At 37.2% G+C, this 24141-nt stretch overlaps 3 protein-coding genes and 1 non-coding gene across 9 annotated transcripts; 2 read left to right on the forward strand and 2 right to left on the reverse strand.

The window, feature by feature from the left end:
* Nucleotides 1–3861: 3861 nt before the first annotated feature.
* LOC141599355 (D-ribulose kinase) lies at nucleotides 3862–7157 on the forward strand. 6 transcript variants are annotated; one of them, XM_074419345.1, is made up of 9 exons: nucleotides 3862–3980; nucleotides 4077–4309; nucleotides 4829–4968; nucleotides 5075–5327; nucleotides 5532–5664; nucleotides 5866–5954; nucleotides 6136–6413; nucleotides 6560–6629; nucleotides 6824–7157. In XM_074419345.1, exons 1-9 carry the CDS (start codon nucleotides 3920–3922, stop codon nucleotides 7010–7012), a joined length of 1446 nt encoding a protein of 481 aa, XP_074275446.1. In that variant the 5' UTR covers nucleotides 3862–3919; the 3' UTR covers nucleotides 7013–7157. The 6 variants fall into 6 exon arrangements, with proteins under 6 accessions (XP_074275446.1, XP_074275448.1, XP_074275447.1 ...); XM_074419347.1 differs by having other exon boundaries at nucleotides 4188–4309; nucleotides 4825–4968; XM_074419346.1 differs by having other exon boundaries at nucleotides 4188–4309.
* Nucleotides 7158–7472: 315 nt separating this feature from the next.
* Nucleotides 7473–7544, reverse strand: TRNAP-CGG (transfer RNA proline (anticodon CGG)). The gene has a single exon. It is a non-coding gene; the product is annotated as a tRNA-Pro (tRNA).
* Nucleotides 7545–8130: 586 nt separating this feature from the next.
* Nucleotides 8131–11451, forward strand: LOC141599357 (uncharacterized). Its single transcript, XM_074419350.1, has 3 exons — nucleotides 8131–8630; nucleotides 10907–11116; nucleotides 11199–11451. The coding sequence occupies exons 1-3, from the start codon at nucleotides 8187–8189 to the stop codon at nucleotides 11223–11225; spliced, it is 681 nt and encodes a 226-aa protein (XP_074275451.1). The 5' UTR covers nucleotides 8131–8186; the 3' UTR covers nucleotides 11226–11451.
* Nucleotides 11452–15359: 3908 nt separating this feature from the next.
* LOC141599352 (protein DETOXIFICATION 46, chloroplastic-like) lies at nucleotides 15360–23976 on the reverse strand. Its single transcript, XM_074419338.1, has 14 exons — nucleotides 23370–23976; nucleotides 22394–22488; nucleotides 22172–22280; nucleotides 21072–21127; nucleotides 20072–20127; nucleotides 19794–19932; nucleotides 19380–19517; nucleotides 19215–19283; nucleotides 19016–19126; nucleotides 18232–18360; nucleotides 17252–17329; nucleotides 16468–16539; nucleotides 16293–16355; nucleotides 15360–15739 (listed from the first exon to the last, which is right to left on the reverse strand). The coding sequence occupies exons 1-14, from the start codon at nucleotides 23824–23826 to the stop codon at nucleotides 15638–15640; spliced, it is 1674 nt and encodes a 557-aa protein (XP_074275439.1). The 5' UTR covers nucleotides 23827–23976; the 3' UTR covers nucleotides 15360–15637.
* Nucleotides 23977–24141: the final 165 nt, after the last annotated feature.

Raw genomic sequence — 24141 nt, forward strand, 5'->3', positions numbered from 1 at the left:
TGATAGAAGACAATAAACTTCCAAATATTTGGTTCAGTTCACCGTACTAATCTCCTTCCTTAGACTACTCTACATGGATCCTTTTATCGTTATAGTATAGAATTAAAAGAGTACTTGTTAAAAAAAATAGTCAAACACTCGAATAGATGGTGGTATGCAATTATGCATACACTAGGCGGTAAAATTAGTCCCCCAAAAGTACTTGGTAAAATCTCCTCAATTAGTATTGAGCTAAAAATGTTTAAGCCATGGAGAATTTGTTGTTACGTGATTAAAAAAAATATTGTTTGAAACCGGGTAAATAATTGACTAGTAATATTAAATTCAGTTGGTCTTATTTAAAACCGTCTTTAACTTAAAACTTATCACAAACTCTTTTTATTTTCGCTTCTATTTTAACCGAATGCGAATCTTAATTTAAGACGATCCTAAACAAGGATCGTATATTAAATCAACACATGCTTAGCCTTTTTGTCTCATAGTTAAAGGACAACATCAATACTGTATACTTTCTCTTTCAGGTGGTTCTCTTTGATGTTAGTTCTCGCTTTACACAAATGAGGAACCAATTAGTTGCATGATTGATCAAATTTCACCTTAATTTAGTGAATTATATTTTTCAAAAGGTAACACATAACTTTCCAGGGTCCGAATAAGTTAACGTAAATCCTTTTAAATTGATCTGCTTATATAATTAACTATCCTTCAAGTGGACAGGATCTATTGAGGGCCAAAATGTTGCATTATTTGGTCCAGTTTTTTTCTTTTTTAATTGTTCCGTAATTGTTTTATCTTCGTTTAGCAAGTAATCTCATCGATTGTGATACTTCGTCACTGAAATAGACTTGCCATGTTACATTTACGTGATTTTATTATAAATCTAAACTCGACTATATTAAAAAGTTCATGTTTAATTACCCAATATTATATAGTTCACGGCGTTTTTCACAAGTTTGCTAGTTTTTTTTTTTATTTTATTTTTTTGGTTGATGAGGGGGTTGAATCCCCCGGACCAATGCATTCCCGCACCACCACATGGATCATATAAGCCACCCCCTTCGGGGGCTGCAGTGGCTAAGTGATCATCGCCCCAGGTAGTAGTCGAATCCGGGACCTCTCAACTCCTGCATTTCTGCAAGTTTCAAGGTTTAACCCGACTACCACTGGACTAACACCACATAGTAATTTTTTTTGCATAGCTAAAATAATACTCCCTCCAATTTCCTATTACCTTCCTTCTTTCCTTTTTCACACAAGTTTGATTATCTTCCCTCTTTCCTTTTTTGGTAAGTTTCATTCATTTTTTATTAATTTCTTTCTCCTAAAAAATCAACTCTCATTACTTTATCTATTCTTTATTCATCATTCATTCTTTATTATTTTCTCCCACCTATAAATTTCACAACTTACAATACTTTATTCTACTTTATTCTTTCTTTCCCTTTCTTAATTTTTGTGCCCAAAAGAAAGGGGAAGATATAAGGAAATAGGAGGGAGTAATAAAGAAGAACATAATCTCTGCATGCAACTAATTATAAATGTAAACTTGACTATAGTATCAAGTTCACGTTTAATATGGTTTATTAAGTACTTATTTGCAAAAATTTACATGTGACAACTTTACATATATCATATATACAAAACTAATTCTAAACATTCTTTTCGATTCCAATAACAAATTTGTTAACCTAATACGGAGTACGTAGTAACATATAGCTGCAAATAGTATACTCTGTTTACTTTAATTTTATGTTATTTGAATACGTATAACTGTTATAAGATTGTATTTGATAATTACTTAATTATCGAGAAATAACTTTATTTAGGATGATGACTAGTCGAGGAATTGCAAAATAAAAATATCCAAATAACATAAAAGCAATAAAACTACTCCGTATAAGTCACTATAACAAATTATCAAATACTATCGTATACGATAATTTATAACAAATTATCAAATAGTATCGTATACGATAATTTGTGTTACACGTACACAGACATGACTCCGACTAGATATTATTAATACATGGGGCGTGATAATGGTGATCGAGACGCTTTATTTCACTCCCTATCCCATTCCCTTCCAAGCTTGGAACCCAACACATGTAAGAAATATGCTTGACAAGGAAGAGTACAAGCAAAGAATAGTTAAAAAACATGATAATAATTAATAATTGAAGAAGAATGGCATGTCATTTTGTGGCCATTTTATTCCCTTGAGCTAGGCACATGTATATATGTCTCTCCATTTCTTCAAATGGGGACCTCTAATTCCTCTCCAACTAACTTGGTCTCTCACTCTGATCGTGACCAAGAGTGTGTGTGTGAGTGCACCTCAATTTAGCTGTCATTTGTATGTGCTAGCAACACTATATAGTAGAAGTATACTTAACTACTACTCCATATTCAAATACAATACTCGTATATCGTCCAAAGGTTTACACATGCACTTCATTACTTTAACTACCTACGCAACTGACTCACGTGCAAAAGCTCCTTCTTCTTCTTCTTTTACACGTGCCTTCCAAGCTTTTTGAACGGAAAAGCATTTGAAACCAGCTAAACTAATTTATTTGACTTTGATTGAAATGAACTGCGTATAACTAAATTGGATCAAATTGTGATGTAAGAATGAACTAAATATAGCTAAACCAAACCTTTATAAAATCTAATTTCGAATTAAAATGAATTTATAGATCCGAGTTAATTCATGGATGTAATTGTTGATGACCAAGTGTTGCTAATAAGGATTTCATACACCCTGAGAGCTATATTTGCCGACTCTTTACCTTCCCGATGAGTATCAGGGAATTGTTATTAGGGTAAATTAATAATTACTCCTTTTAGATACCACTTTTCTTAAAAAAAATCTTTTTATAAAGTTTTTAATAAGTTTCTCTCCTCAAATGTTCTCAGGTCAGAAAATGGTACTCCTTCCATACCACACCAATGGTAACATTGAGAATCTTGTCACTATTCATGATCGTAGGGAATTTTCGATATTATTCTTAACTATAAGATAAAATATAGTCATGTGAAATCTTGTTTGATTTATCATCATGAATGCAGTAAAAATTATCAAATTTTTATAATTTTTAATAATGTGTAACTAAAGATATTCACTTTGTAAAACGTGTCTCGACAAGTGTGAAAAAGTCAATATTACCATTGGCGTGATATGAAGGGAGTATTTAAAAGGGAGAATTATTATTTTGTTGTTGTTGTTGGTATGTGCCTTGGTTTCAAACAATTTGCGACAAATACATCTATACATGGTCCATAACTCTTAAGAGGCATTGATAATAGGCCTAGCTTGCTTATCTTACCCAAATGGAATGGGCCGGTCCAGTGTTCTTAGCTCCATATTGTAAAATTATACACAATCTATTCGGCGTCGACAAATTACCAAATATGGTCGACAATATTTAATGAACTTCCCAAATTACCCCTCCAAAGTCCAAACCTATACATTTCAATCAAAATCGAAACTAACAACTAATATCGAATAACAAACAATTTAAGAACCTTAGATTTGATGGACGAATCGAAAACTTTAAACTAATCAACGTAAAATGAATAGTTTTTTCTAAAATCAAAACAACGAATTACTAAGTAAAACAACGTTAAACTAATCAACCAAAAATGAATCGATTTTTAAAAAATCAAAATTTCGAATTACTAATCATGACAATGTATGTTTCACGGCCAAACTTTTTCCGTTTGAAATGTTCAGGGACCGTGTATTTAGTTGGCATAGTTTTAAATAGATCTGACGAAGTTAATCCAATTTAGATAACGCAACCTGAAAACTGAAAAAAATAATCCGGATCCGAATGACCCAACAATCCAAAATGACACCCGAACTAATTTATGAGTGGAGTGGCTTATCCAGTTATCCTGGCGGGAGAACATTGAGATAATGGATGCATGCCTATCACTCCACTCTTCAACCCTGTTTCCCTCTTCTTTCCACCAACAAGGTAACCCTACTTTTTGCATTTATACAATATCTCTACTTTGTTTAATTACGGAGTACATGTTTAATTACATGTTTACAGGAATTAAATATAAACTAGGTAAGAAATTTGTTGGAAGGAAGGATTGTGTCCCATTAAATAATAGAGCAAGGAAAATGTCTGTATCATCATTGATGGGTAATCTTGAAAAGGGAAAAAATGGTGGTTTAGGAGGTGAAGATGAGAAGCTTTATCTTGGGTTGGATTTTGGAACATCAGGAGCTAGATATGCTCTTATTGATAAACATGGTCTTATTAAAGCCGAGGCGAAGCGGGAATACCCTCTTTACATGGTAAGCCTAGAGCTGTACTAGAATTTTTTGGTTAATTAGCGTTAATTAGCAAAATAATTAGGTAATTAACGTTCATTTGAAACTATTTGGGTCCATAGTAATTTTTTTCCAATTTTTATATGAAACCGCTAAGAAACATAGCGGTTTTATTTAGTTTTTTTTCGCTAGGAATCTTAGCGGCTAACCATATCAGTACTGTCATTTTGTAGTGGACTTAATGCAAATTGTTGAAAATTGGGGGAATAATAATCTCAGCGGCATTGCTTTTCATTTTTTTTTTTTTTAATAAAACTGATACAAATATTTGGACGATGACATTTTGTAAAGCCGCTAGGTTTCTTAGCGGTTTTGTATAAAAATTGAAAATAAAATAAAAAGTGATGACGTGGACAACCAAAATAGTTTGAAACCAACACTAATTCCCTAATTAGCTTGCTAATAAACCCTCCATTAACCAAAAAATTCACTAGAGGGAATGCAATGAACTGAAACTGACTTTTGTACTAATTGTCTAGCAAGAGTGGAGAAGTAGTAGATTGGGTGAGATCATGGAAAGAGACTCTTTTTTCATTACTTGGTGATGTACCATCTGATCTGCGACCTCTCGTCGCTTCCATAGCTGTGGATGGGACTTCAGCAACAACTCTTATTATTAACAGGTAAAGCCCTTATGTTTCGTGTTATGCGTGTCTTGAGGATTACTGCCTGGTAGTGTGAGTTGTTACTAGTGGCTTGGATTTCTAGCATTTAGATGTACGGCTGCAGTTCTACAGGGGAGCCTCTATGCAAACCGCTTCTTTACAACGAGAGTTGCCCTGATGCTTTACCAGTAGTCAAGTCCATAGCTCCTCCCAACCATACAGTCTGTTCCGGTTCCTCTACATTATGTAAGTTGGTGTCTTGGTGGAACTCTGATAGCCCAAATAAGGAATCCGCGGCTTTGTTGCACCAAGCAGACTGGTTACTATGGCTACTTCACGGAAAACTGGGCATATCAGATTACAACAACGCTTTGAAGGTACACAAGTGCTTTTATGAGACTGTTTTACATGTTAGACCAACTAAACCTAGTATTAAATAAGGAAAACATAAGGATCGGTGATGGTGAGTTGGTCCCACATGTGAGACGTCTCATACAAGACTCTTAAGGTTTTCTTATGTAAGGCTGCTTAGGCTTAGCACAACTGCTTTATTCTCATATGCATTCGTATGTTCTTATTAGGTTGGTTATGATCCTGAGCTAGATGCGTATCCATCTTGGCTTCTGTCACAACCTTTCTCAAATGCTTTGCCTTCCGTTATAGCCCCAGGATCTGTAATAGGGACTGTAAAGGAAGATGTCAGAAAGCTATTAGGTATTTTACTTCGCCAAATTTTTGTTTATGTATTTTGTTACAGCCGCCTTCTTTACAACGAGTATAATTTATAGGTTTTGAGGATGCATACTTAGCCCTCTTAGAAAATGAAATTATTGTCATGACCAATTTTCTGTTCAGTCATCCTAGGGTTGTTGTAGTGGCAATGTGCATCTCATGTTAGTGAATTCTGTTTGACAGGTTTCTCAGAAGATTGCGTTGTTTGCACTGGAACTACTGATAGCATAGCAGCTTTTCTTGCAGCTCGTGTGACCAAACCGGGACAGGCGGTAAGATTTCTTCCTTTTGACGGAAACAATTGGACTTGCCTTGATTCTGCCTTTTCACTGATCTCAGCATTCAAAACAAAACAGTGGTCATGGAACTATGGAAGTAACTAGCTGGGAACCTAAGTCGGTTTCACTGAAACTTCTTCTGCATAAATCATCTTTCTGAAATATCTATCGTCAGGTGACGTCTTTGGGTTCAACACTAGCCATAAAACTGCTAAGCAAAAGCAGGGTAGAAGATGCTCGATTTGGAGTGTACAGCCATCGACTGGATGATAAGTGGCTTGTTGGAGGAGCTTCAAACACTGGAGGAGCTGCCCTCAGACAACTCTTTACGGATGACCAACTGGAGGAATTAAGTAAGCAGATTAATCCCGAGCTACCTTCACCATTGGATTACTACCCTTTGCCTGATGTTGGCGAGAGATTTCCTCTTGCTGATCCTACCATGAAGCCTAGGTAAGACGATGCTGACTTACACTACTTATGTGGACCAAAGAACATCCCGAGTACAATATCCTTTATTCCTTTTTAGTTCTAACACCTTATTATGACTGTTTGGTAAAGCCACTCTGATTATGGTATTTACTGATTTACATTGACAGATTACATCCACGCCCTGATAGCGATTCCGAATTCCTTCATGGTGTACTTGAATCCATTGCTCGCATAGAGGTAAGCCAACCCACCCCCACCCCAAACAAAGTTCATAAAAATTTTTTAGTGTCTTTGATAAGATTGCATTTCAGTACGGTTTTTCATTTCAGTTTCTCTTTGTTTGGTTAATCGGAATAAATCTAGGCAACTGAGAACAATACATCTTTTATGAAAGTCACATAAGACCGTCTCAAACAATGTTTTGTGTGTAGGCAAAAGGCTATAGCCTACTAAAAGATCTAGGTGCAACTCAAGTGGACGAAGTTTTCACAGCCGGAGGTGGTGCGAAAAACGAGAAATGGATAAAAATTCGGGAAAGAGTACTTGGTTTGCCGGTCACTCGAGCAGCTCAAACAGAAGCTGCTTATGGCGCTGCATTATTAGCATTTAAGGGTGCTTAAATCCTTAATGTACCGTCATTTACTCCCTCCTATTCTACATAACTCTCCCCTTTCATGAAGAGCACGGGAATTAAGGGAGGGGAGTATTATATGATAAAGTATTGGAGTGGGGTAGTAGATTGGAGAGAGGGAAGATATTGTTTGATTAAAATAAGTATTGTTGTGGGGTAAGGTGATTAAAATAAGGATTGTTGTGGGGTAAAGTGATTAAAATAAGATAAAGTATGAGTATTGTGGGGTATTGGTGTGGGGTGGGTGATTAAAATAAATATAAATGTTTGCCAAATAAGGAAATAGGGAGATTATTGTGAATAGACGAAAAAGGAAATATGGAGAGTTATTTAGAATAGGAGGGAGTAATTTTTAAGAGCACACTGTAACAAAGTGTCCATTAAAAACAGTCGATGTACAGTTAAATTGGTGAATCGTGAATGCTTGGACTGAGCAGGAAAAAAAATAAGGGGTGTTGCGAGAATCGAACTCACGACCTCTCGCACCCGAAGCGAGAATCATGCCACTAGACCAAACACCCAATTTGTCCAAAACTTGCACATACAATTACATATACTATTCGGGTTTGCGCTGATACAGAGGCGGGTCAAAGTCGGTAGAGCGGATTGGCTGAGGCCTCCCCTTACTTGGCCTGTGGCTGCGTTGGGCCGAGTAGGGGAAATTCAGCCCTAACTCGATTCGTTTCAAGAGTGGGTCGAGCTAGGCGATCTGATAAGTGGGCCAAGTCGACCTGTTATAATAGCCACCTCTACAGCTATACCCCTTGGCTTAACTAATCGTCCATTATTGATGTAAATAAAAAACTTTAATAGAGTGTAACTCTTGGTCACAGGCTCACAGCTTAAAAAGCGCTGATTATTAATTGTATTTACGAGATTTTTGATTTGAAAAATAAATTTCAGCTTTCTTACTTCTGGCAAAAGTCATGATTAGTCAAACGTTTTTAATTGAATAAACTTAGACGGATCAAATAGGCATATTAAATGATACTCATATTCAATTATTCACATAATCATATTTCGTTCGAGTTCGAGTTATTGTAGCTTAGATTGGCTTGAATTTTCGGACCAGTTTAAAACGAGTTTGCTTGTTCCGATCGGACGGTTTTGTCAAATCTATATATATAAACCATCGTACACACAAAGAGTAGATAAAACAGAAAATGGGAAGCGCAACAATGTCAGTACACCACCTTCTGCACAACCTTATCCTCCGCCCTCTATCCACCACCACCGCACCCACCACCGCACTCTCTCTCCTCCGCCGTCACAACCACCACAACACAAACCCCAATTTGCCTCTCCTCCACATCACCCGCCACCTCTGCACTCTCCAAGAAACCAACCCAATCACTAGCCAAGTCTTGGAGGAAATTACACTTGAAGAAGAAATCGAGGAAACTGAAAATGGCGAAAAGGGTAAAACCGTAATTCCGCTGCAGAAGAGAGAAGTCCCGGAATTGAGTATAAAGGAGAAGAAGGAACTTGGGTCTTATGCACATGGTTTAGGGGATAAGCTTAAGGCACAACAAATTGGAAAGAGTGGTGTTACTGGGAATGTTGCTTTTGCTTTGGATGAAACTCTTGAGGCTAATGAGCTTCTTAAGGTACCCTTTTTGTATATTTTGTTGTTTGTGATTCGAATTTCGAGTTTTTGGGGAACTTAGGGTAAGGTTGCGTACATCTGAACCGCGAATTTGATGGGGGTATAGTTTTGTATAGGTGGTAGTTGAATTTTTAGTTGACTAACTAGGATAGTCATCTTCCTACAAATTAACAAGCTTGTGACATCTCACAACCGTGTGAAGGGCGGTTGTGAGATGTCACAAGCAAGAATAACCCCTTCTTTGTTGTTGTTTGTGTTTTGAGTTTCGATGATTTAGGGGTAAGGTTGCATATATCTGAAGTTCTACATAGCTTGGACATTGTTGGGATTTGTATTTGTTTAGTTGTAACTAACTGAATAATTGGGTTACATTGATTTTTACGAATTTATAGGATTTTTGTAGGCCGGATTTGAGGAGGAGTATATTGTTTGCTGTCGCCATGTTGGGTGTCAAAAAGATTGAATTTGGAGAATACGTGACTTGTGGGTGTGCTTTAGTAACGGAGATTCACAATTAGCTAAGACTTGTAAAATGCAAACTTGACGTTGAGTTTGCGAGCTTTGATGAGAGTTTATGGTAGCTGACCCCAATTGTATGACTGGAGATTTGCAATTAGCTAAGATCTGCACATTCTGTCAATGGTGACTGTTGAATGTGATTTTATGAGTATCACAATGTATGTTAGTTGGACTAGGTTGGAAATGTTTGGCACATGTGCGTGTCCAAGGGTCAGACTCGGTTATTTTGTGAAAAATTCTGTTGTTTCAGGGTTAAAATGAGGTCTCCAAGTGTTAAACCCATGTCGGGGTGTCGGGCACAGGCTACATGTGTACGGGAGGTAACAAGAAGAGTAAGAGTAACATAGAATTTACATTGGCAGGTTCTATATGATAGTTTATGTTAGCAGACTTCGATTCAGTTTGGAACTAAGACTTCTGTTGATGCTTTTGTTTTCTTGAGAGAATATAAACGTGGAAGACTTTAGTTTGATAATCGAGGAGGTTGATACTGCAGTGCTATTGATTGAATGAAATATTCTGATTGATGAATGATGTTGTCTGGTTTTCCTACATTGCAAATAAGAGTTGTTCGATGTTTAAGTATGTTCTGATAACGGATAGGAAGGTAAATGGGAGGGAGGAAGAGATAAGGCCATGCACGGAGAGATGAGGAGAGGGTGGAGAAATACAAGCTTGAAATTGATTTATACCCAACTTCTTAATGCATTAAGAACTGCATTAATTGGGGTTGTCCTTGATTTTCTGAATGCTTATCAATTGTATGATATATGCTGGGACATGTGCGCTTCCCTTCTCTTAGGGTGTGTTTGGATGGAGTGATTTGGAGGGAAAAGAAAGGGAGGGAGAGTAGGGGATTGAAAATTCTTTGTTTGAATAGCAAATAAGGGTGGAGGGAAATGGAGGGGGAGAGATTTGGAGGGTTCCATTTTCCTTCCTCCAGTGCAAATTAAAATCTCTCCACAATAGGCAAGATTTGGAAAGAAATTGTATCCAAACACCCACATTTCATTTGCCCTCCCATTCCCTTACCTCCCTTTCTCTTCCCTCCTTCCCCCTCCCCTTCTTTTCCCTCCACTTTTGCTATCCAAACACACCCTTACTCTTTTGTTTGGATAGAGAAATTTGGAAGGAAAAGGAGAGGGGAATTTTTATGTTTACTTGGTAGAATTAAGTTGGAGGGATATGGAGAGGGACGAAAATGGATCCCTCTATTTGCCCCCAACAAGCCAAATCAGCATCCTTTCACCGTAACTGCGTTTTGGAAAGAAAATGATATTGCTCCATTACCCCTTACCTCCCTTCATACCCCTTCTCTCTTTTTGTATCCAAACAATACTCCTTTTGTCCATGAATATACATCTTAGTTTTCATTTAGGGGTGTTCCGTGTTCATAATGACTTCCTCGCTCGGGGTGTCTCATTGTCACTTTTGGAGAACATGTAGAAAGTTGGGTTTTTATATCATCATATGCTGTCCATCAATGTTCTCATGTGTTTGGTTCATTGCTTCTTGAGAACTGAAATTCGTTGTATGAAGAATGCTCTGACTTTTTGTCCCAATAAATGGTCAAAAGCCACAAGAGAAAGACACTAAGTCAAGAAATACGAGTATAACTTATTAAGAGTCAGCATGAAATCGAAGCGAAACCAGATTGGCCGACAACTAACCTGAATAAGAAACGAAAGACTTTCATTAGCCAGCATGAACCATTTTTGCATTACTGTTGTTAATCTTTGCTTCTAATCCTTTGAGCAGCTTAAGATCCATAGAAGCTGCCCCGGGGAGCTAGAGGATGTCATAAGGCAATTAGAGGAAGCCACTGGATCAGTAAAAGTGAGCCTGATTGGGCGCACTGTGATCCTGTATCGGCCCAGCATTACTAAGCTAAAGGCAGAGGAGAAGAAAGAGCAAAACCGTCGAGTTTTTGAACAGAAAAAGAAGAAGTTTCTTCAGGCTCCCTCCACGGTAAAAAAAAATAAAAAAAATAAGTAACTAGTGTCTTTACATGTTCAATTTGTTGCTCTAATGTTGTGCCAACTTTCTTCAGGTACAAAGATGGAAAAAAAGAGACTAACTCCAAGATGAGATGATTTTTCAGATCGTAAATCTGAAAAGTTTCCGTCAGAAGATCATAGAACCATATCAGCATAGAAGCGTAATCTATCTGGTATACTGGACCTAGGAGGCAATACTAGTCTAGAGTCGTAAACCAAATTTTTGTAATTTACGAGAGTATTATATAGTAGTCAAATTTGTAGCCTGGCTTTTAAACAGAGTGTGTCCTTCCGTTCTTTGGCTAACTTCTTCGGTCTCCCCTTCGTCTTAACAAAGCCTGTAACTAGGGACCACTTGAGCTAATTTCATGCATATGAATAGAGTTGGCATCGGGCCGTGCTGGGCCGACCCGCGTGCCTTCTCCAAAAAATGGCCCGGCCCAAGCACGGATATTGGGCTGGCCGTGCCTGGCCCACTCATTCAAACCCCCGCCGCGGCCTGCTCTAGGCACGCCCATTTTCGTGCTCGGGCCGTGCCTGGTCCATGGGCCAATCATGCCTAATACGTGGGTCGGCCCAATAGCCTTAGTATTTTTTTTCCTAAATACTTTTTGATATATATATAAATAATGAATATTAATGATTTAAATATATATTTTGTTAAATATTAATGTACTTAATGTCTTGATTATTTAATTACTTGTATTTTTAGTGTACTAGATTAAATTAAACAATTAAAAAATGATATTAAAAAAAGGAATTTAATTAAACAATTAAGAAACGGGCCAAATGTTGGGTCGTGCCGTGCCAGGCCCGTTGTGCACTCGTGCCTGGTTCGTGTCGGCCCCTCCGTGCTTGGGCTGTGCCGTGCCTTGCCTAGGCACGGGAATTCCCAAAAAACGCAGTCGCGGCCCGCTTCCAACCCGTTCGTGCCGTGCCCGTGCCGTCGGTACTATTCATCCGTGCCGTGTCGTGCCCGTGCCGTCCGCCTTAGCCCGGTACTTTTGTTAGAATTGAAATTATTCTGATTCAAAATGTATTGAGTTACCAGAAATCCACCATAAATTAATAATTTGAAAATTGAAAACTTACTCCCCACGTCAACAATAACAAAAACTTGTCATACCATAACCCGTATAATCATAGCCATTAACTTGAGAATGATCACATAATAAATTGACATGATTTGATATCGTAAATATTAACCCAAAAATGATCTTATTTGGAATGATTTGATTCCATGTATGAAATGCCTTGGAACTAAAATCATATCACAAACGAAGTCCAAAACAACTCCACCCAACCTGACTCAGTCAACCATAATACACAAAATTACTGAACAAGGCTCGTAACCGTCTCGGGCTCAGCTCAAACTCGACTCGACTCGTTATACTCCTATCCCGACCCATAGAGTCATAGACTCCATAAGACTAGTTACTGACCCCGCAAAGCGGCCTTAAGGAAAATGACACATTGACCCAAAAATTTCACTCATTAGTAGGACCCGCTGAATACCCTTTTTGTTTATTCCTATTCCTCTGCAAAATCACACAGATTTTGTTACAGACAGAGGACAATGACACAAAATGAAGACAAAATCCTAGAGAGAGAAACTCACCCCAATCCTAGAGAGAGAAACATGGATTCTCGACAATTTACAGCAATTCTCTCCTCCATTGTTTCTCAACTCACTCTCCTTATCATCCTCCTCTCCCCTTACACCAATCCCTCCCTCAATTCCCCAGATTCCCTCAATTCCCAAACCCTAATTTCACTCCTCCACCATTTCATCTCCTCTTCCGAAGCCCTTTCCCTCTCCCTCCTAACCCGAACCCGAAAACGGACCCGGACCCACGAACCGGAATCCAATTCCGAACCCGAACCTCCTTCTGGGTACCACAGACTCGGTCAAGTCGGCCGAGTCGACTCAGTTCTGGTCAAGGACCCTGACTCGTTCCCGTTATTCTTCAAGATGTCGGCGTCTACTTTCGAGTGGTTATCCGGGTTGCTGGAGCCCTTACTTGAATGCCGTGACCCGGTTCATTTGCCGTTAAATGGGCTTTCGGCCGAGTTACGACTCGGTATCGGGTTGTTCCGGTTGACTACCGGGTCGAGTTACGATGAACTCGCGGATCGGTTTCAAGTCACTGACCGTGTTGCTAGGTTTTGTACTAAGCAGTTGTGTAGGGTTTTGTGCACTAATTTTCGGTTTTGGGTCGGGTTTCCAAACCCGGTCGAGATTAATTCAATATGCTCCGGTTTTGAGCAGTTATCCGGGTTGCCAAATTGTTGTGGTGTGATTGGTTGTACAAGGTTCATTGTCAAAAACCGTAATGAACTAGACAGTGTAGCTGCTCAAATTGTAGTCGATTCATCGTGTCGAATTTTGAACATTGTTGCAGGATTTCATGGTTGTAAGACCAACATTGAGATACTAAAGTCATCAACATTGTTTAACGATGTCGAAAGCGGAACATTGTTGAATGAACAACATATAAACATAAATCAAGTTGGTGTCCCACAATATTTGGTAGGGGATAAAGGTTATCCTTTACTTTCTCGGTTAATGACACCTTTTGATAATGCTTCACCAGGATCAAATGAGGAGAAGTTTAATGAGTCCCATAGGTTGATAACCCGTGTTTCGATCCGTAAAACAATTGCTAGTTTGAGGAATTGGGGGATTTTGAGTAAGCCTGTTGAAGAGGAATTTAGGGATGTTGTTGCTTATATAGGTGCATGTGCTATTCTTCATAATGCCTTGTTATTAAGGGAAGATTTTTCTGGGTTATGTGACAGTAATGCAATTGAAGATTATATGGTTGATGATTATGACATTAGTATAGAGCCGGATTCGAGTGAGGGTTGTGTTATTCGAAATGCATTGGCCACTAAAGCTAAGGACTTGACTCGGTCCCAAGGCGCGAGTCAAACCAATAATTTGGGTGGGATTGAAGTTTTGCAGGATTGAAAGTACAGAATTAATTTGTTTTGTTAATGACAGATTATTGACAAATTGTGGTTTGTGTTAGTCTGATGTAAGTTGTAGGTAAGAAGTCCACATTATACAGGAACAATTAATAAAGAATAAGCCAAAGAGCCTTTCATGTATGAATCATCATCTTTTTGGCATTTAATCGATTTTGGCTATATGATTGAAGCTTTTTATACAATTGGTCTCCCTTGTGACGGGTTACCATTTGTGGCGGATATTTTTTGAGATAAAATGGTAACAAAATGGGTTAGTGGAGAAAGGGGACCACATGAATAGTGTTGCAGAGAGAGAAAAAGTGGGTACATTGTGAGGTAAAATGGTATCCGTCACAAGCTTGTGACGGATATGTCATGTCTTCAATGAGAATTTGTGCTTTTTATATTGTTTATTTAGGATTAGATGTTTAATAAATCAGCTCAAGTTAGCTGCAATTAAATACTCCGGTAGGAGGGACCGACGTAGTATGAGTATGAGTATGAGTATGAGTGTATGACCAAGTTTTTGTTTGGCTGCCATACAAATTAAAAACTACGTTCCCCGTTTACATATTTAGTCAAATACACTGAATTAGACTGAATAGATGAAATACTCCGTATAATTATGATTAAATAAAGCTTGTATTGAGGGCGGGCTCAAATATAATACGTATTTTGTCACAATGAATTGTTTACTAACCATTAGTGCTATGGAGGTAAGTCATCTCTGCTATTAGCTAACGAAACAGGAGGGACCACATCTCGGTTAGGTTAAAGCAATAGTTATCATTGAACATTTGGGTCAGGTAGTAAGGGGGTTCATCTAGCTTACAGAGACCGTAAGTTCAAGGTAAAAGTGAGACTTTTGTTGCTCTTGTAATTGTTTTGGGCAAATTTTACCAAGTAATCCTAATTTACCTAAAGAGGGGTAATTAAAGTGATGTATTTCTTAGTCACTTTGATGAAATAAGTAGGGTTATAATATGATTTGACTAGATGAAGTGTAAAGAAACAACGAAAGGACAATAAGCAATGACACAAGAATAGACGCGGGAAATCGTTGTGAAGGAGGTGAAAACTGCAGGAGAGTCGTTGCACCTCCAAGTTCCGCTATTTCTCTGTCGAGTTTTAAAGTACAAAATGATGTTTGAGTACGCATAAAGGTAAATAACGATGGTAGACCGGAATAATGAGATTTTCGCAATGATACTTGAGTAAGCATAAAGGTAAACAACGCTTGCGGATTGGAAATTGGAATTATGGATTTTGATTGTAAAGCATAAAGCTTGATGAATTATATTGACTACAAAATCATTTATACGAGTATATATTACAATACAAAATTAACATACGACATATATTAAACTTGTATAGCTTCTGGTGTGGTTCGTGATTTGGTTCGCCCCAGTTGGGTGTAACTCTGCAAGTCTATAAAGCTTGGCTTTGGCTTCAGAAAGAATGATTAAGAACACGACTTAACTACAAACCCAGTTTCGTCATGAGTCATGATGATGGATCTCCTTTAAGCTGCTTTTAGTTCTGATAGTCCAAATCGAGAAACATCCTCCGAGTATAATACTCCGTTGGGAGAAAGAAGGCGCCTTATGGAGAGCAAGAATCGTGCCTAGGAACAAGAGAGAGGTAAGAGCATCTCCAACGGTCAGCTACAATGCATTGTAGCTTGGTTTGTCATATCGATTTTTAAAGCTACTCGGCTTTCCGGCAACGTACCGCTTTAATGGCAAACTACAATATATGTAGCTTGTATGGGTCCCACATACTTGCTTACATCCAATGATAATTTACCTTTTATTTTTTTCCTAATGATAATTTACCTTTTTATTTTTTTCCTAAAGCAAGCATGTAGCTTGGTAGAGCTACCATGCTTGCAAGCTACATCTCACTTTTCCATCTCCAATGGTAAGCTACATGCTTATTATTTTGCAAAAATTGCAAGCAAGTCCTTGTAGAGAACCATTGGAGATGCTCTAAGTGTGATTAGGATAATCAGATGCGGTGAACTTTATGTGAGATAGTCTGACGAGTTAGACTGAACAACGGGAGAGGTAAGTGCGATCATGATAATCAAAGGTAATGAGTCTTGTATGAGACAGTCTTAATTGAATCAAATGAAGTATAAACAATTGATAGGCCAGAACATAGAACAAGAGTAATACCCATTGGAATCCGACAAGAGCGCTCCAACAGCCTACCAAACCCACTCCTTGACTTCTCATCAACTGTCATACAAACAGAGAAGATGGTGAGGATGTAGATTAAAACACCTTGGTGCCCGGAAAACAGTAAATATTCCACAAGATGCTAGTAACCGGGGATAAAAGAGCGGAATACCAGTAGCACAAGTGCGCCTAAAGCAAAACAGCTAGTCATTGATACACTGATGAACTTGAGATCCCTTCCAGCCTGTATGTTAAATCCAGATTTGTTGAGTAAAAGTTAAAGATGAGAGAGCAGTTAATTTTTACGGAGATTTATTATGACTTTGCAAATGGGGTCACAAGTCACAACTCACAAGGGCAGCCATATGCATGGAGACATTGCTTTGCAATTTTGTGTTTTAACTAACCTATGATACCCGACTTGGCTAGAAAAATACAATAAGAGACCTGATGGGTCTTGACCGAATGACCCATCCAATCCAGCTCAAACACGGTCAACCAAATTTGACTCAAAAGTCAAACCCTGAATTGACCCGACTCAACCCGAATTTTATTAGCCTTAACCTAACCCATAACCCTAAATGACTCGAATTGATAATGAGTTAATGACACCCATACTCGAATCCAAAATGACTCGACCAAACGTGAATACCATTTTTGCCAAGACTAAACACGAATGAATGTCTACGTACTACGTGTAAGACCGGATAATTTAAGAAAATCTTCAATTTACTAGCTTAAAAGTCAACTGATAAGAACCAGAGCCCGCGAGTAACACCGGCATATGTGCGAACCTTGTGAATTAAGATTTTAAGTTTTTGGTATCAAGGTAAATTTTGGGTGCATATAGGACCTTGTTTGTTTAGGAAAAAAGCAAGAATGACATATTTGATATTTCTAGATGAATTCCTGTTCAACTACTTCAACATAACAGAGTTTAGAAAAGAAGATGATACCAGCAATGTGCCTTCACAGCAGTGAATAGATGGAGTCACACATAAAGCCAGAAAGAACGGAATCCATACTTTATGCATCTGCATAAGTATACAACCATCATGTTTGGACAGATAAGCCAATATGTCAAACAGTTCACATCCGACAAAAGCGAACAGTTAAGAAGTAAGAACGAGATATGCGATTGATGATAGCTGGAGAAGGTTGAGCAAGACTGCAGCACTCTGCATATGATTTTTCTTTCTGCTGTAATGGGACCCACATCGGCAGTTTTGATGTTACATGTTTCCAACCTAGGCTATGAATAGCACCACTTAATGACTTTATCCGTACTGTGCATATGAAATCTTTCATGACTTTATCTGCCAACAACTCTCCGTCAACCTCCATACTCACCCATTAATCTCATCTCACCCTCCTCTATGAGAAGCATCACAAACTATCTTTAACCACAAAACACTACTATTAATATCTCCTTCATCAAGCATCAAATCATGACGGTGGGTTGATGGATTATCAGGTAAGTTTATGGATTGTTAGGTAAGTTCATGGGTTCATAGGCGAGTTAATAGGTAAATGGTTGAGCTACTGGTAATTAGTTGGGTTAATAGGTGGAATGAATAATGGATCAACTAATGGACCAAGTTAATGGAAATAATCAATAAGGTCATCGTAGAGACTAAGTATATAGTTTAGAGGTACACCCAAGCATTTCAAAAAGGTGGACGTACCACGTCAAAAACCGAAAAATTCAGGGTACAGAGACTACACACCATAGAATATCCCAATCTTTTTTTTTTTTGTGGTTGAAGCCTTGAAGGTAATGATAGTTTTGATTCCGACGAATTTTTACTTTTCAACCTAGGCCATAAAAACCACCATTCCATCACTTTGTCGACTAGATTGTCTCTACTGACTCAGAACAACATGTGTAATTCTAACTCATTAGTATGCTTGGTCGGAGAAAAAAGACAAGACTAACCTCTGCAATGACGACAAGATCGGGGGTGAAAACTTTTGGTGCCAACCAAGGAATGGATGTTGCAATAACTCCAAGAACAAGTCCGACAGAAGCCCCTATGATTAGAAGAGACTTCAGCAAATCTCGGGCCTGTTTGTAGCATACAATTCAAAGCATAAGTGCAACATGGGAGAGCTGCACTGACATTGTCTTCATTAAATCAAAGCATAAGCTTTTATGTATACCTATTTATTGACTCAAAATATATATGTGAAAAATGAAATGCTTGATGAATATATGGTCACAAGTCATATGAAGTTCAGTTTGCTATCACAAGCTACGAGTTTCCACTTGCAATGGAACCAAAAATGAAGTATTCTTGGTTTCCGGACTTTGAAGTAATAAAGCAAATTGTAAAATGGTTCAACTGGTTAGGCTACTTTTATTATGAAGTAGCAGCCATTCAATGTGTTTTTTGATGCAATTTACATTACGGGTCATTTGAAAAGAACATCTCTATGTTAACACTTAATAGCACACGGGGACGTTTCTCGATGCAATTTTAATTACAGGTCATCCAAAAACAACCTCTCTATGTGAATGAAACATGGGTAAGCTACGTACATCTGATTCCTTACCCCACCATTGAGGCCCTAGAGGCACGAGGTGATGCTATCGTGTTTCATAAACTCTGAAATTCAGACCCTGCACTAATAAATTTCAAGTTTCAAACCCAGATCACTGATACAATGGCTTGACTTAAGGTTTGCAGCCCTTGCTGAACAATAATTTACAAATTATTTACCTTCACTAAACTTCGGTTTACTCCATACAACAGCTCTGGCATAAATGATTGTGAAGTCTGAGAAAGGGGCTCACCCCACACTGAACACATGCTGAAAATTTGAGACAAAACCTAAGAGGAGTTTAGTTAACATCACATAGCGTAGTACATTTGACTGCACAACACAGCTATTGAAGACAATGCAGTTAAATTCACACACCTGATGAGCGGCAATAGTATGTGTTCCCATTGATGTAGCAAAATAAACAATCAGAGTGTAGAAAGCCACCTAGAAATACAAAACCGTAACTTTTATATCACTTTATGCGCTTAGGTATATGCCAAAATTTATGAAAATTCAAAGCTACTCTACTGAATGGTAAACCTTTGACACGATAGTTATAAATACTGGACCGGCTATTGTTATGATTTCGTGAAGTTCAGAAAGTGATGGGACTGAAAGAGAAAAACCATTGTATCCCTTCTTATTCAAAGCATCAATCATTGTATAGGCTGCGATAACCTGAAAATAAACACGGTATTAGCTGAGGAAAAAAAAAAGTTGCCGGAACATATAGGTCTTAAAATAAAAACTACATCAGCGCTTTAAGGGCACCCAGATATGATCATATGACAGGGCAAGACTGGATGTATGCAACCTCACCTTGTGTTGGCTAACCGACACATAACAAAAACTTCCCCCAGAATTGAATCGAGAGACAGCGAGATTTAAAAAAAAAAAAAAAAACAGAGAGAGATGAAAACAAAAAGAAAATTAGTAGATGAAGCGTGTACATACTTGTGATGCTGCAGTTGCCCATGCTGCACCAGCTATGCCATAGCCTAGGAACATACAAAGTACTACATCACCAACACCATTAACGACACTGGCAACCACCAACGCCTTCAAAGGTCCCATAGAATCTTTCATGCCCAAACTGAAATAAGATAGACAGGGATTTCAGAGTGCGATGGCGATGCATAGCAATTTTCCATGGAACTATTATGTAGTTTACTTTAACTGAAACAACTTCAATGCAATTAAATTGAATGTATGGCATGTGAGGTAATATATACCTTGCACTCTGAGCGATCCATCCAACAAGAATAGCAGGCCATGCTAACGCTCGAATCTTCAGAGAAACAAAATCAAGTGAGGTAAAATAACAGAAAATAAATACTTTCTCCATTATTATATATTTATATATGTCATTCTCACTTTTCAAGACACTTACTTCTCTCTTCAATATTTCTCAAAATATATGAACAAATAATATGAAATGTACTCTTTTGAAATAATTTCATGACGAATCTAATGATATAATTTTCGAAGTTTTTTTACAAGTATTTTTTTTTATAAAGTCAAAGGCTTGTCTCGTAAAACGAAAATGTCATATATGAAGAGCATGTTTGGCCTCGATTCTCAAAAATGAGTTTTTGTTTTTGAAACTTAATTTTTCAAAAGTGTTGTTCAAAAAAAGAAACAACAAATAACTGCTTCTATTTCTATGGGCAAAATTACGGATTTTTAGCTTTTGAGAATTTTTGTTGAACTTTTAGAAAATGATGTGTTTGGCCAAAAAGTGTTTTTGAGTCCAAAAACACTTTTACAAACTAGGCCAAACACACACGAAATAATGGAGGGAGTAGATGCAAAAACAAACAAGCTTCATATTATTAGCTATATCAAAAACATACTTCCTCCGTTCCATTTAATTGTATACGTTTGCTTTTTGAGCACTATTCATAAGTGAGGAGAATCTTCAATACAACTTTTAAAATATAACATAAAAGATAGTCATGTTTGATCTTGTTTAAATTGTCTCATCGAGTAAATTATGAATATCAATTTTTTATAATTTTTAGTAATATGTAAGTATGTAACTGAATATATGAGCAAAAGAAAACGAGCATTGATGTACGTGTATAAAGCAAACGTATACAATTCATTGGAAGTATTCATGAAGGAGTCTATATATTTTGGGTCTTTGGGAATTTGACTTCTAACCCCAAATGCATGTTGAATAATTGAAACACACCAAATTCGCAACAGCACAGAAACCACAAGTAGACAGACCTGAATATAAGTATTTCCAGCTGGTACTAGGTGCGCATTTTTCGCTCCAGTAAAAGCTGAAGGAGGGGGACAATCACAAGAAGCACATTTCATTAAAAAATATGAACTTTCTTCAATAAAATATAAGTAGAGATACGCAACTATTTTTACATCTTCATCCCTTACCACTAGTTTTACACCCGTCCAAAAAAAAAGTTAAGTGTTCAATATCGTAATAATATAAATTATCCATAGAGACGGTATTGAATTTAATCGGGCCTCTTATTTATTATTGTAACCACATATAATGAATTGAGCTTCTTTATTCAAATGTTAAATTCAAATGACGGTATTGAAATTGTAAATATGATATTGTTGATGCGTGATTACTAAATAAATGTTTTTGTCTCATAATAATGCTTTGTAAGACTTGTGGTTTTTTTAAGATAAGAAAATTAGTGCTGGTACTTTTTTATAATCATTAAAATCTTTACCATGTGTATTTTTTTTAACATTATAATTATATGAATATTCTTCAAATTTTGCTAAAATTTGTATATTTCTTAACATTATGAATTATAATTATATGAATGTGCTTTAATTCTTATCGAGACTTGCATTTTTTTTTTGTATAGGAAATTAGGAATGTTATTTGGGTACCTATCAATAAGAAAACCAGTACAAATAATTTGTAATTTTATTCATTTTGTAATTTTTTTTAATTGTTTTCATTCAGATGTATTCCTAACATTTTAGGAAAATATATATGTATAATATGTAATTATAAAAAAAGTTAAAACTAAAATTAAAATATCGTAAACTCAATAGTTTGAAAATGAGAAAAAGAAAAGCAAATCAAGTGACATATAGGAGAGAGGGTAATTAAATGTGTAGGATGAACATGAGGGTCCTACCTTAATTTTTTTTCTTTTTAATCCTTAAAAACCATGGACCAATAGGGGAGCTTTATTGGCTTCAACTTTTATAGATAAAGGATTTGTAACCAACATTTGTCAGAAATATCAGCCTTTAACTGACATTGTTTAACTATCAAAGTCGATATGTAAATGGGATGGAGGGAGTTATAGGTAAAGCAAAAGTTCTAGTTAAATACGGAGTACCTGCTAAAGCCGAAGCTCCAAACAGTTTTGTGAATACAAGCATCATAACTCCACAAGAAAGACCCACAAACAGCAAGACGGATATTTGATGCTGCACTTGCTTCTCATCCTGCATTAGTCAGACCAAGATAGCACAAACATTCACTTCATTCACATAATCACACTATCAAGCTATCAAAATACATAAACTGGAAGTACTATAGCATGGAATTCAATATCAACCTGTCTTGCCAGTGATGTAGCAACCATATTTGAAGTGGCAATTGAAAGAAACATAAACACATAGCTCATATAATCACATAGCACAGTTCCAGGACCTGTCCACTCACATAAAATTACATCAAACCACATTTCTTTTTATTCACTACAATTCACGAAACCAGAATCATTACACTACATCACATATAAAGATGTTACATTATCAGGCCTCTACCAAGTAACATGTTACCGCCCCAACGACAGGATGTATCCAACAACTTGCAGTGCAACAACATTACCTTGTGCCTCAATGGCTCTCGTCCATATTAGGTAAAGGGTCATATATGCATAGCTTTACACCTAATTAAAAGCACAAATAGGTTGTTTGAAAATTGAGTTACAGATACATTGTCACTCCCTATTTAATGACCACTTATTATTAAGGACATGTAAAACCACCTTACAATTCACCGATATACCCCTTTAAAACCAATACTTTAACAATCACAAATTCTGAAGTAAGACGGTTTCACATGTAAAAGTAGAAGCTTCAATAAACTACTTTTATTTAATCAAACAACAACAAAATTACCCAAGTGCCTCAATGGGTCCTGAGAATTGCAGGGTAAAGGAGGGTCGGATGTACTCAGCATTATACTCCGTATTTGTATTAACAACACAAAGAGATTGTTTCCGAGTTATTAATTAACCAATTCCAATAATCTGCAATACAACATTACCCCAGTGCCTCAATGGCTCCCGCAAATTGCGGGGTAAGGGGGGGTCGGATGTACGCAGCCTTACCCTTTGTGTTAGAAACACAAAGAGGCTGTTTCCGAATGACCCAAGATGAAAATTGCGTCGAGAACTGCATCGAAGGACTGCTACTTCACAAGAGAAAGAAGGGCAGCCACTTCCAATAATTAACCAAATTATTAATTAACCAAATTCCAATAGGGACTGCTACTTCCAATAATCTGCAATAGTTTTAAAAAATTACCCAAGGCAGCAAGTTCAATAGAGCTTCCTTGGCCAATAACAGCAGTATCAATGAGACTCATCAAAGGCCCACAAATCCAAAGCCCAGTAGCAGGCCCTGAAAACTTGATAATCTCAATCATTTGATCCCAAATGCTTTGTTTAGATGAATTCCCACTAATAATTGGCTCCAAAGATTCAATCTTTTCCGCAGAATTTGGTTGATTAACCTCATTTTTATCATTATCATCATTAATTTCAGTGAAAAGTTGCTGCTCAGGTGAAATGCAGTGAAGTTTATGGGAAATTTTAGGGATTTGGTTGCTGTAAATGAGGGATTTGAGCTGGGTTTTTGATGTTTTAGGGTGGAAATGTGAAGAGAGATGAAAGTTGAAGGTAAATTGAAAGGGTTGATTTGGGGAAAAGGGTGTGAATTTAGGGTATGGTAAATGAGGGTTAACAGTAGAATTGATTTGCATTGTTTGCTTGTTTTTGTGACAACAAAAATGTGCAGGAAATAATCAAGAATGAAAGACAAGGCAGAGGCAGAGCTGCAAGAAAACGGGAAGACTTTTTTTCTTTGGTACATTGAATGTTGAAGACTTAAGGTTGAATTGTTGATGTTTGTTAAGGCAATTGAAAAGTTGTTTTTTTTTTTTTTTTAAGAACAATTGAAAAGTTGTTGATTTTGGATGATTGTATCCTCAAGAGTCGACACGGTTTTAGTCCAAATGAACAGGACTGGCTTTTGTGTAGGAGAAAAAAATGTCACAAAAAGTCCTGAACTAGAACAT

Source organism: Silene latifolia, chromosome 9 (assembly GCF_048544455.1).
Source record: "Silene latifolia isolate original U9 population chromosome 9, ASM4854445v1, whole genome shotgun sequence".
Lineage (NCBI taxonomy): Eukaryota > Viridiplantae > Streptophyta > Magnoliopsida > Caryophyllales > Caryophyllaceae > Silene > Silene latifolia.

Excerpts from the sequence above, each read along its gene's own strand:
- LOC141599355 (XM_074419343.1), top strand. The coding sequence starts at position 3,920 with ATGGATGCATGCCTATCACTCCACTCTTCAACCCTGTTTCCCTCTTCT. Across the intron at positions 5,328-5,531 it reads ATTACAACAACGCTTTGAAG|GTTGGTTATGATCCTGAGCT; the intron begins GTACACAAGTGC and ends TGTTCTTATTAG. Across the intron at positions 6,630-6,823 it reads AATCCATTGCTCGCATAGAG|GCAAAAGGCTATAGCCTACT; the intron begins GTAAGCCAACCC and ends TTTTGTGTGTAG.
- LOC141599357 (XM_074419350.1), top strand. The coding sequence starts at position 8,187 with ATGGGAAGCGCAACAATGTCAGTACACCACCTTCTGCACAACCTTATC. Across the intron at positions 8,631-10,906 it reads AGGCTAATGAGCTTCTTAAG|CTTAAGATCCATAGAAGCTG; the intron begins GTACCCTTTTTG and ends TCCTTTGAGCAG. Across the intron at positions 11,117-11,198 it reads TTCTTCAGGCTCCCTCCACG|GTACAAAGATGGAAAAAAAG; the intron begins GTAAAAAAAAAT and ends AACTTTCTTCAG.
- LOC141599352 (XM_074419338.1), bottom strand. The coding sequence starts at position 23,826 with ATGCAAATCAATTCTACTGTTAACCCTCATTTACCATACCCTAAATTC. Across the intron at positions 19,518-19,793 it reads GGGCAACTGCAGCATCACAA|GTTATCGCAGCCTATACAAT; the intron begins GTATGTACACGC and ends GTTTATTTTCAG. Across the intron at positions 19,284-19,379 it reads TTATAACTATCGTGTCAAAG|GTGGCTTTCTACACTCTGAT; the intron begins GTTTACCATTCA and ends TTGTATTTCTAG.